Raw genomic sequence first — 12,697 nt, 5'->3', positions numbered from 1 at the left:
CAGTTCAAAAGCATGTAAAAAAAATACAAGTAGAAAAATAGGAACCACCTTTGATGGGAAGGTAACAGCGTTCTGTGCACCCCCTGCATTTAGTCATGCCAGCCACATGACCACGGAGACGTCTTTCGACAGTGCTGGCTCTTCGACTTTGAAAGGGAGATGAGCACCACTCCCTAGAGTCGGGAATGTCTAGCACACATGCTACCTCAGTAGAAGTAGCCTGCAGTACTGCACTCTAACCACTGCGCCACCATGGCAGCTTCCTGTTTAGGACCTCACCTGTTTTCACCTCCTGGAAGAAGGCCAGGTCTTGCCGCACCAGAGAAGAGAAGAGTAAGTTGCGAGTCCGGATGACCATCCGGGAGATGATGAACGTGAAGAGCCCCCCACGGCAGCTGGCAAAGGCGGAGCTAGAAGGGAAACAGCAGGGGGGATTGGTTACTGCTCCACGAATGGAAACTGAGTCACAGCTCCATGTATGAACCCCTACCGGATTTGACCCGGGTGCAAAAGGAAAGACATTTTCCCACGGACAGATCTATCCCAATGCTTGAGATTCAATTACAGGCAGTCCTCGAGCTACAACAGTTCACTGAGTGACTGTTCAAAGTTACAACGGCACTGAAAAAAAGGACATGACCGTTTTTCACAGTTACAACCGTTGCAGAAGCTTCGGAACTGACTCCTATTTATTTTGATTTATTTTTGCTATAAGTAGAAAGAGCAACAATTTCTGTTATTTAACCATAGATAAAATGAATCCCATATTTCAAAATCTTTAGTGTCTTCCTTCTCTTTCATTTCAAGCATTAGTTTATCCATTTCTTCATATTCTAGTGTTTTATTTATTATCTTCTCTTCTATGGGGATCTCCACACCCTTCCAATGTTGTACAAATATAATTCTAGCCACCGTTAACACATGTAGTTTCCCCAAAAATAAGACTTCCCCAGATAATAAGCCCAGTCGGGCTTTTGAGCACATGTGCTAAAATAAGCCCTCCCCTGAAAAGAAGCCCTCCCCAAAATATTTAAATGCAAGAGCAGCTGGTTCCCGCCATTTCCTCTGCTTGGTTGCCCCGCAAATAACAGGAGGTGAGGCGAGGCTGGAGGGGGGGAAAGGAGGAGGGAAACATGTCCCATGCGCCCCACACACCCTTACCTAATGGCCGCTCCTGCAACGCTAGCTACCGCGCTCCTCCTGTCACGCTAATGGCCGCTACAAAAAGAGCGGCAGGCCCAGCGACGTGCAACGCAGCAGCAGCCACGAAGCGACCATGCTCACCTCCTCCTGCACCTCAAAGACAATAAGACCTCCATGAAAATAAGGCCAGGCGTTTATTTCGGGGGTCAAAAGTAAAGAAGACCCTGTCTTATTTTTGGGAAACACAGTATTTTTTGGGGGGTATGATACCCAACAGAAATATTGGGACACGTGATCAAAATTCAGATGCTTGGCAACTGACTCCTATTTATGACGGTTGCTGTGTCCCAGGGTCATGGGATCCCCTTTTGTGACCTTCTGACCAGCAAAGTCAATGGGGAAACCAGATTCCCTTAACATCTGTGTTACTAATTTAAGAACTGCAGTGATTCACTTAACAACAGCGGCAAGAAAGGACGTTAAAATGATGCAAACTTTACTTTAACAACTGTCTCGCTTAGTCCCATAAATTTTGGGCTCAGTGGTAGTCGTAAGTTGAGGACTACCTCTACTTCTGACGGATGCTCTTCCCCCATTTCGAAACTCTTTTCCTTTTGAATTTAAATCAGCAACAGGATCCCTGACAGAAGCCAAGAACAGACCTTCCCTTAGAAACCTTTTCCCCCTCTTTTTGAAGATTCGTATTCAAGCGAAAGGCAGGGACAGATCACAAGTTGTAACTGGTTATAGGCTTCTGCCAGATTGCAAAGCAAGCAGCTAAGGAGAAACCAAGGGCTCCTGTTTCCTTCAGGAGGACTCCAGAGAAGACCCTGATTGTTCAGACTTTTCTTGAAATCCTAACATTGGGCGGGTGCAGCTTTTTTTTAGGCTTCTCCTGGCTTTTACTGGCAAGCCAGAAGGGAAAAGGCAACTCCCCTGGGATTAAGTCAGTAGTAGTGGGATTCAAAAATATTTTATTACTGGTTCTGTGGGCGTGGCTTGGTGGGTGGGGCGTGGTGGGGCGTGGTGGATGTGGCTGGGTGGGAGTGGCTTGGTTAAGGTGACCAGATTTTCAGATTGTAAAGAGGGACACCTTTGACTGGGGGGGAGGGGGTTGATTAAAAATTTTATACGGAGCAACAAAAATTTTCATATAACGCAAAAATAGAATTGTAATATTTTTTTATTTCAACATAACTACAATTTACAAATATAAATTGTAACTGTTGCCAAACATCAAAATTTTGATCACATGACCATGAGGATGCTGCAATGGTCGCTAAGTGTGAAAATGATCGCTAAGTGTGAAAAATGGTCATCAGTCACTTTTTTCAATGCCATTGTAACTTTGGTCACTATACCACCTTTCTTGCCACAGTTCTTAAGTGAATAACTGCAGCTGGTATTTTGTATTTTGGATAGAATCTTTTTTAAATAGTCTAAGACAATTTAAAAAAAGAATCCACACAGAATAAAACTATTTAAAAAAATCCTATGCACAATAAATAAAATTATTTTAAAATACATTAAAAAATAAAAGAAAAAAACCCAGCTCACTTACCAGCAGGCACAAGTCAGCACTCCAAGTCAATCCAGAATGATATAGATGTTAATACAAAGAACTGAGCAAATTAAAATGGTGAAATTAGTCCCAGGGAAATATTTTTCAAAGAAACTTTGCCACCAATTTTTCCACACGAGCCGATCTCCAACCTCCGTGCCCCTCCCCTCCGGGAAATCCAGGAGGAAACAGTCCTTACTTCTCTAGCCAAGTATTTCCTGCAGCTCTATGGTACTGGGTCATCTTTTCTTATAAAATGTGGTAAAAGGGGTGCAGGGCGGGGCGGTCCGTTTTGTTGCTTTAACGTTTTATCTTCAATGAAAGTACTGAGACAGAGAGAGGGATTAGACAGGGTGTCTTTTGTCTTGCCCCGGTTAGGATTTTTTAAGCAAATCCACTGGGCTTTCAACATGAAGCCAGAAAATCGGGAGTTTTTAAAAACGCCCCAGGACACGGGACAAATTGCTAGAAATCGTGACTGTCCCGCTGAAATCGGGACGTCTGGTCACCTTAGGCTTGGTGGGAGTGGCAGGGAAAGGATACTGCAAAATCCCCATTCCCTCACGATCAGCTGGGACTTGGGAGGCAGAGAATAGATGGAGGTGGGACCAGTCAGAGGTGGTATTTACTGGTTCTCTGAACTACTCAAAATTTCTGCTACCGTTTGTCCAGAACTGGTCAGAACCTGCTGAATGCCACCTCTGGAGTAAGTGGTACTGGGATCAAAACAATTTGGCTGAGGGATTCAATCAAGATCAAGTGAGGTGCCAATGGCATTCTATGCAGCCTTAGTAAGACCACACCTAGAGTACTGCATCCAATGTAAAAAAGATGTTGAGACTCTCAAAAGAGTGCAGAGGAGAACCAGAAAGTTAATTAGGGGACTGGAGGCTAAAACATACCATGAACGGTTGCAGGAACTGGGCATGGCTAATCTAGGGAAGAGAAGGACCAGGGGAGACATGATAGCAGCCTTCCAAGATTTGAGGGGCTGCCACAGAGAGGAGGGGGGGTCAAGCTATTTTCCAAAGCACCCGAAGGCCAGATAAGGAAAAACGGATGGAAACTTAAAATGGAGAAATTCAATCTGGAAATAAGGAGAAATGTTTTGACAGGGAGAACAATCAACCCATGGAACAGAAGTTGCCTTTGGAAGTTGTGGGAGCTTCATCACTGGGAAAATCCAAGAAAGAGATTGGACTGACATCTGTCAGGAATGGTGGAGGGTCTCCTGCTTGTGCGGGGGGGGTTGGACTAGATGACCTACAAGGTCCCTTCCAACTCGGTTGATCTAATCTAATTAATCGATGAAGCCAAGATCAGAACCACATTTGCAGCAGGGATCTGGCTGAGCTTGGTTGGTCTCAAAAAAAGTTAAGCCGCATCAAAGCTGGCTAATATCTGGATGGGAGGCCACTAGGAGACCCCACAGCATAGATTACATTGGGAAGTCAAAAATCATCTCCAAAGAAGGCAACAGGGAACAGCTTCCTTAGAGCTGGCAAGAGGAGAAAAATGCCCCAGTATTTCCATGAAGGCAACTCCATCCAAGGTGGTTCAAAGGTGGTACCTTCTAGGGCAGCCCCATGTAGAGTACACTTGAGTAGTCCACCCGGGAGGGTTATATACATTTGACAAATATATCAATAAACTCTGGGCATCCCTAAGGAAGGAGTCTGGAGAGGCAGGGGGTGCATATCTGGGTCAACCAACGTCCTCCCCAGATGAGGCATGTGGGGGAGGGCTGTGCCTGGAGAAAGAGGCCCCAGAATGCTTGGGCAGGGCAGCTCCCTCCCCTTCCTCTGATTTCCATAGGCAAAGGCTGTCCTGAGCGGCTTCAGTCCGTCTCCTGTTTGGCTCCTTTCCAAAATCCTGGCTCAGGAACCAGCCTCTCATTTCCCAGGGATTCTCCTGACCCACAAAGTCCAGATTCACACAGCGGACGCAACTGAGTCAGCCATGAACCTAAGAGATACCTTTCTATAACCTCCTCACATTGGGTTACCTGCAACCTTGGTGCATTTTACCTTCTGGGACTTGTGTATATTGTGTGTGGATCCCATTTGCATGAGATGCTGCACCATAAATCGACCAGTTGATTAAAACAGACAAAGGTTTTACGTCTGCTGTGAACCCAGAGAGAAAAGGGAGGACCTGAAGGGGAGGCTCATCCTGCAGACGGCCAGTTTCCAGGGACTCACCAGGAATCGGAAGGTCCCCCTAATGGCCTCGGCCTTCTTCAGGGGTAGAAATACAGACGGGTGAAAGGGAGGCAGAAGGTCCCTCGGTCAGCCAGAGCCTCCGTTGGGTTCTGCTTTCCCTGCAAGGGCAGCCAAGAAGTCAGGCTGGAAGGAGGGAGGAAACTTTCAGCTGTTTATTCCTGCAGAAATAGAGAGCCTCCCTTTGGGACAGAGGTCCAAATCTAGCATGTTGTGTAAAATACGGCTCAGATATTCACACAGAAAGTTTGTTATTTACAAGAAATGTACGTGAATTCTTTCACAGGATTAGTGTTTACATCTGCTCAATTACATTTGTCCTTTTGAGCACAAAATTACATTTGTTGTACTTAAGAGAGTGAAACCTTCTATCATTGTCAGGAATCGCCTGTCGCAAATCTGTAGTTTGTCTTTGTCTGTCTCACAAAGAGAAAGGGAGCTTACACAATCCAGCAGCTAATTGGATCAGTTCCATCTTTCTCTGGCTTGTTTCTACATGATTTGGTTAATTTCTAGTTGGATTGGTGCTTAAAACAGTATTCCAGACCTTTTCTTCTGATGGGATGGTTTTTCCTTCCCTTCTTTGCTAATTGAGAGGAGAACCGGCAAAGGCCAGCAGGGGGCGCCAATCTCCAGCTCATTCGGGTTTCTGGAAATTCTTAGGGCTGCCTTGCTGAGACTTTCTGGATCTGACACATTTTCATAGATTTATATTCTTTATATATATATAGAACATATATTATGTTCTATATTTTACATTTTTGAGCTATCAAGCTATCCCCTCCTCTTTCCCACAGACAGGGCCTAATTTCCACTCTGTACATGCTCTGTGGAAAGGTGACTACAGAAGAAAGATGATTCAAGCCCTGAAAAGACCATTGGATGTTTCTCATACTTTGTTCATGATAGGAAATGTAAAATCTACTGAATTTGGGGATCATAATTACTGTAATCGGAAGAGAGATTTATTATTTTAGTCCAAGGAGCCTCCAGAAGAGCCGCTAAAGGAGAGAGCAGCCATCTTAGTTTATTGTGGGAAAAGAGAAGAGTTTGGAGCTTCCTAAAGATTTATGGCTTCAAAAGAGAAGAAAAGGAAACAGGGAATTTATATATTATATTTGATACCTCTGGCATTTTCCCCTAGAAAGACATATCTTCGCCTTGAAGATGCCACAAAAAAGCCTTTGTGCATTTTTATCCAGAACGAAGATCATTTGGGGCGTCTGAAGTAAAACACAGAATCATAGAACTGGAAAGGACCTCAGAGGTCTCCTAGTCCACCCCTCAGATCCAGGCAGGAGACCTAATACAATCCCACTCTGACAGTTCTCCAGTCTGTTTTTGGAAACTTCCAGTGAAGGAGCACTCAGAATTCCAGGATGTCAGTTATTCCACTGATTAATTGTTCTCATGGATAGAAAATTTCTCTTACTTCTAGGTTGGATCTCTCTTGAACAAGTTTCCACCAGTGGCTTCCATGTCCTGCTGCCTGGGGCTTTGGAGAAGAGCTGAATCCCTTCTTCTCCGGGACAAACCCTCAAGTGCTGGAAGTCAGTTATCCTGACACACACAACCCCCCTCCCCGCATTTCTTCTCTTCTGTAGGCCTGGCATACCGAGCTCTCTCCATGGTCCTCCATACCCTTCAACCTTCCTTTAGCCTCTTTCTTGCTCCTCTCTGCTCTCTTTCCAGGGTCTCAGCATCTCTTTTGAATCCTGGAGACCAGAAGTGGAGCCAAGACTCCAAGGGTGGCCTCACCTCTGCAGGATAAACCGAATAATCATTTCTCGGCTTCTCTTGATCTTCTCCCTCTGTTGATGCAGCCCAAGACTTTGATGTCTTTTTTGGCGTCTCCACCTGATCCCTCACTGAGAGGGGCTGTGCGGGGTCTCCCCTCCCCCCAGGCCCAGAAAAGGCTCCCGCTTTTCCCCTCCCCCAGTTCCCCCCCTCCCCCCCAAGAGGCGGAATGCCTGGAAGGGGATTTCCTGATGGAACTTTCGCTTTTCCTTTCCCTCCTATCTCACCGGTTGCGCCTGGACGTCTGCCTAGCAACAATGACGACTTGAGGGTACTTTTTTTTCAATTGGTTGAGCCTGGCCAATCGCCGGCTTCCTCTGGATTGTGGCGTTGTTGATCACCCGGGGTGAGTCTCCATTTCCCTACAACTTCGAGAGAGAGCAGTCCTGGTTGAGGATCGCTGCTTAAGATGGCCCGGAGCTCTGCGTCCCTCTGGCTCCTGGGGCTGCTGGCGATCGCCCTATGGGAGAGTTCCGTTGGTGAGTCTCTTTGGGGCCTTTTTCAGCCCCTTTTTCTTCCAGGGACTTTTTCTCTCTCCTCCCCCCAAAAGTTTATTCCCAGAAATAGAATCCTGCTTCGGTCCTCTTTCTAGTCCGCTCCCCCTCCCCACTTTGGCCATTTTGAGATTAGGCCCCAAAGCCTGGATGGGACTCTGCTGCCTCTCCCCCCCCCACTTCCCCAGGAGAGCCCCTCTGGGAGCAGGACAAGGGCGGCCCCTCCAGACCTCAGTCAAGTCTATCTGGGCGCCCCCAAGCTCAGTCCTTTCCCTCCCCCAAAGCGGAGATTGTGGGAAAGCGGCGTTTGCAGGTGATCAGGTCAGTTCACGAACTTCCTGGCTGCCTTCGCCCAACCCCTCCGCCTGGGTCCCCTTCCCTGCCTTTAGCGGTGATTCGTGGCTCTTGGGGGCTTCTGGTGCTGGGAGGACCCGGCTGGTTTCTGGAATCGGTTCCGTGTCTTGGCAGAGGCTGCTACAGTGGAGCGATCCGGGCTCAGATTGTCCTGTGAATGCAGCAGGATGAGAGTCTGGAGAAAAGCGCTTCTTAAATAATCTTCCTAAAGATTCCTCCTAACTGGGAAATCAAATGATATATCTCAAATGAGAGATATAAACGAGACTGGAAAAAATGGATTGACTATATACAAAATAAATACGGGACTAAGAAATTCCAGTTAGCCTCTGCTTAAGATCAGAAATGATTTAAATTGTTTAAAGTTAGCTCAGCAGGAAGAAGCTAAGATCAATGTAGAGATGTCATTAATTTCTTTATTTCTTTTTTCTCAATAGATTTTAGACTGTGTTTGTTAAAAATCCATACCGTATACGGGTTCTGGGAAGTGGGGGGGGGAGGAGGAGGGGGGTTGGGGTGGAGGGTGGAGGGAGGGAGGGGTATACATTAGGATAGACAAGAATTTGGTGGTAAACTAGAACAATTTTGATACACAAAAAATTGTACTCCGATGTCTCACTGATTAAGGAATGATGAAATGTTTGTTTTAAAAGAAAATAAAACTTTGGAAGCACCGGAAAAAAAAAAAGATTCCTCCTTCCTGGTTTTCTCTCCCCCCCCCTAAAAAACTTTGATGTTCCTCGATCAGGACTTTGCATATCAGAAACTGAAATCCTTTTGTATGTTTATCTTGGATTCCCCAGAGGGTTTAAAGGCGACAAGATCCTCCAGACAAAGACTGAATTTAGGGAGACGATCCCAGCTGAGCCCCCCCAACATGATTGGTCTCAGCAGGGACCCCCAAGGAGGCTCAGTGGGGGCAGGGGGTGGGGCCAGGGAGGGGAGGCCCCATGGGCTTCGGGGATGAGGGGAATTCTGGGAGTTGAAGTCACAATTGACCCAGAATTTAAGCTCTAAGAAGTTTACAGAGTCAGCATCTTGTCCCCAACAATCTGGGTCCTCGGGAGGAGTTCTTTCCCCCCGCTTTAAAGACGGCGGTGGTGAGACCCCTTCTGAAGAAGCCATCTTTGGATGCAGCCGTTTTAAACAACTACCGTCCAATCTCCAACCTCCCCTTTGTAGGGAAGGTTGTTGAGAAAGTGGTCGCCTTTCAGCTCCGGCGGTCCTTGGAGGAAACCGATTATCTAGATCCCTTTCAGTCGGGATTTAGGCCTGGCTACAGCATGGAAACCGCTTTGGTCGTGCTGACCGATGATCTCTGGAGAGCCAGGGATGGAGGTCATGCCTCCGTCCTAGTGCTCCTTGACCTCTCAGCGGCCTTCGATACCATCGACCATGGTATCCTTCTGCGACGACTGCGGGAGGTGGGGGTGGGAGGCACTGTCCTACGGTGGTTCTCCTCTTACCTCTCGGACAGGTCGCAGTTGGTGTTGGTCGGAGGGCAGAGATCGACCCCTAGGCCCCTGAATTATGGGGTGCCACAGGGTTCGGTCCTGTCCCCCCTCCTGTTTAATATTTACATGAAGCCGCTGGGTGAGATCATTCGACGGCACGGGATAAAATACCATCAGTATGCGGACGATACACAGTTGTATCTGTCCGCCCCATGCCAACTCAGTGTAGCGGTTGACGTGATGTGCCAGTGCCTTGAGGCTGTTAGGGTCTGGATGGGGGATAACAAGCTTGCACTCAATCCGGATAAGACTGAGTGGCTGGTGTGCTTCCCTCCCACTAATTGGCCAAGTTTTCCATTTCTCAGGCTGGGGAGTCAAACAGTACGCCCCTCAGACAGGGTTCGCAATTTGGGAGTCCTCCTGGACCCACAGCTGACTTTCGAACACCACTTGTCGGCTGTGACCAGGGGGGCATTTGCCCAGGTTCGCCTGGTGCACCAGTTGCGTCCCTATCTGAACCGGGAGGCCCTCACAACAGTCACTCGTGCCCTTGTGACCTCTAGACTGGACTACTGCAACGTGCTCTACATGGGGCAGCCCTTGAAGAGCATTCGGAGACTTCAGCTTGTCCAGAATGCAGCCGCGCGAGCGATTGTGGGTGCACCTCGGTTTACCCACGTAACACCTATCCTCCGCGAGCTGCACTGGCTGCCTGTTGGTCTCCGGATAAGCTTCAAGGTGCTAGTCGTCACTTATAAAGCCCTTCATGGTATTGGACCTGGGTACTTGAGAGACCGCCTGCTGCCAATTACCTCCAATAGACCGATCAGATCCCACAGATTAGGCCTCCTCCGAATTCCATCCGCCGGCCAGTGTCGACTGGCGACTACCCGGAGGAGAGCCTTCTCTGTGGCTGCTCCGACCCTCTGGAACGAACTCCCCGTGGAGATTCGAACCCTCACCACCCTCCAGGCCTTCCGCAAAGCCCTAAAAACCTGGCTGTTCCGACAGGCCTGGGGCTAAAGAGTTTTTGCCCCCCTTCTCGAATGGTATGGCTGTTGTGTGTTTTTAAATTTTGTATTGTTATGTCTTGTCTTTTTTATCCCCCTGTCTGTACCTCCTTCCCTGATTGAATTGTGAGCCGCCCTGAGTCCCCTTCGGGGAAAAGGGCGGCATATAAATGTAATCAATCAATCAATCAAATCAATCAATTTTACTGACCTTGGAAGGACGGAAGCATGAATCGATTTTGAGCCAGTCAGGATTGACCTCTGTGGGTGGAATTAGCCTGCAATGCTGCATTCTAACCACTGGGCCACCCAGGCCTTTGCCTTGGACTGGGGAGGACTGGGAGGCCATACTGGAGGGAATGGGCAGTGGGACCACAGGCAGTCCTCTACTTAAAACAGTTCATTTACTGACTGTTCAAAGTTGCAATGTCATTGAAAATAGTGAGAGAATGACAATTTTTCACACTTATGACCAGTTTAGCGTCCTCATCGTCACATCTGAGATTTGGATGCTTGGCAACTGATTCATATTTATAACAGTTGCAGTCTCCCCATATCACGTGACCCCCTTTTGCAAGATTCACTTAACAACCAGGATATTAATTTAACAAGTGCAAGGATTCATTTAACAACTGTGGCAAGAAAATTTGTAAAATGGAGCAAAACTCACGTAACAAATATCTCACTTAGCCACAAAAAATGTGGGCTCAATGAGGGTCATAAGCCGAGGACTCCCTGTGTTTATTTCTCTGGGCTTTGGAGGTCCTGCCCTTTTCCATGGAGACCCAGGTTCTGCCCAAATAAGTCCCATGAAGGATCCTGAAAATGATCTTTCAAATCTTTGGTGAAAGAATTTCTCACCTGAAGAGCTTTCAGAATGGAGACCAAAAAGGGGCCTTGGGGATTTTCCAGTTTAACAGATTTCCCAGCTGCATTTTATTCACTTTATTTTCTTTTTATTCTTGTAACCTGGTTAGAAGTTGTTGTTTTTCTGTTCAGTGGGCAGCCTTAGAGTCTCTTCCCAGCTGAACCCCCCTCCCACCCCCCATGGTTGGTCTCAGCAGGAACTCAAGCAGCCCCAGTGGGGACAGGGGGGGTGGGGGGAGGGTGGAGAGGCCCATGGATTTCTGGGAATGAGGGGAATTCTGGGAATTGAAGTCCAAATGGCTGAGAAACTCTGATTTAGGCCTTTGCGTTGAGAGTCTCTGATCCTGTGAAGGGTTGGAGAGCAGGATCCCAATCCCCTCCCGAGGAGGATGAGGGGCATTTCTGCCTTTCTTTGGGCTGACAAAGTGCAGGATGAGCCCCAGAGGAGGACGAGGGTCAGAGCAGCTTCTGGGGAAAGGGAAGGGGGAGATTCAGAGGAAAAGCCTCCATGGATGATGGTTCCGGGGCCCTAACTGGGTGGCTGAGATGGAGAAATCTTGGGATAATCCCAGTGAGATTCCCTGTGGAAGGAGGGGGAGCCCCTCCGAGTCCTGGGTTCAAGGCCGATTCCTGCTCAGATGGCTGAACTCTGGGAGGGGAGGGGGATTGACCAGGGCGGTGGGAGAGGGACGGGAGGAAGATTTGGGAGGCTACGTGGCTTCATTGCTGCTCCCTTTTCTGCCCTCTTTGCCTCCCCATATTGAGGTTAGGGTGAGGGTTCACATTGGCCTCTGGTCTCACCCAGATTCCCCCTCCCCCATTTTATAACATCTGCAGCTTTTAACCAGCCACTTTGGCCCCCAGTGATGTAAATGGAAAGTTGGGGTGACCAGGTGGGGTTTCCTGATGCTTTTGAGCTTTTGGGGGTGGAATCCCCACTTTTACCTGTGGGGCCACTGCAGCCTCCTTGGGGCAGAGACTGAGCAACCCTGGGGGGGGGTTTGGAGGGAGGCCTTGCTGGAAGGGCGGAGGACACAATTGGGGCAGGTGAAGTTTGGGGGACCCGACCTTCCCCTCCTCTCTCACCCCCACCTTCCCTGCCCTCCAACCCTTCGGGCCCTCCAGAAGCTTCTTCTTTACCTCTCAGTTGCTCCCTCATTCCCCCTCCTGCCTCCTCTCCCCCCATCTCCCCCTTCCTTTCCCCCCTTCCTCCTCCTCCCCCAGCTCTCTTCTTCTTCCTCTTCCTCCTTCTTCCTCCGCAGAGCCTCAGATGGGAGCCTCCATGGGATCCGGGTCCTTGACTGAAGCCCCCTAACTCTTCTCTTCTGGCTCCCTTCCAGGCGCCTCCTCCCACTCCCTGAAGTATTTCTCCACCTCCATCTTGGACCCCAGTCAGGGGCAGCAGCCCCACTTTGTCTCTGTGGGGTACGTGGACGATCAGCTTTTCATTCACTACGACAGCCACAGCCAGAGGGTGAAGCCTCAAGTCTCCTGGATGGAGAAGTTTGGGAAGGACAATCCCCAGTACTGGGACAGTCAGACCCAGATATCACGTGGCACTGAGGAGATGTCCAGAGGAGACCTGGAGACTCTGAGGATTCGCTACAATCAGAGTGAAGGTGAGTGATGGGTCTGGTGGCTCCTCCGGCCCCATAATCCCCTCCCCAGGAACCAGAGGGGGGAGAAAGGGGGGTCCCTTCAAAGGGAAAGGCTCCTTCCACACCTTTTAAAACGCCTTTTTTATATCTGTTTATTCTTTTCTTTAATCAATATAAGATTGTCCTTGTCTCCATTGCTG

General features: G+C 48.5%; 2 protein-coding genes across 5 annotated transcripts in view; one reads left to right on the top strand and one right to left on the bottom strand.

Annotated features, from left to right (window-relative positions):
* The window catches only part of LOC116503374 (major histocompatibility complex class I-related gene protein-like), a 556,717-nt gene that overhangs the window by 343,280 nt on the left and 200,740 nt on the right, over positions 1–12,697 (bottom strand). The window lies entirely within an intron of this gene.
* The window catches only part of LOC116503395 (H-2 class I histocompatibility antigen, Q9 alpha chain-like), a 132,432-nt gene continuing 126,764 nt past the window's right edge, over positions 7,030–12,697 (top strand). The window contains exons 1-2 of one of the 3 annotated variants that reach the window (XM_032209795.1): positions 7,030–7,199; positions 12,240–12,518. In XM_032209795.1, coding sequence (XP_032065686.1) covers positions 7,130–7,199; positions 12,240–12,518 — 349 coding nt within the window. In that variant the 5' untranslated portion in view covers positions 7,030–7,129. The remainder of the gene's footprint in view (positions 7,200–12,239; positions 12,519–12,697) is intronic. The other 2 variants (XM_032209796.1, XM_032209794.1) reach the window with 2 other exon arrangements.

This window comes from Thamnophis elegans, chromosome 2 (genome assembly GCF_009769535.1).
Source record: "Thamnophis elegans isolate rThaEle1 chromosome 2, rThaEle1.pri, whole genome shotgun sequence".
NCBI lineage: Eukaryota > Metazoa > Chordata > Lepidosauria > Squamata > Colubridae > Thamnophis > Thamnophis elegans.
Note: the sequence above shows the minus strand (reverse complement) of the source record. Positions and strands in the feature narration are given on the sequence as shown.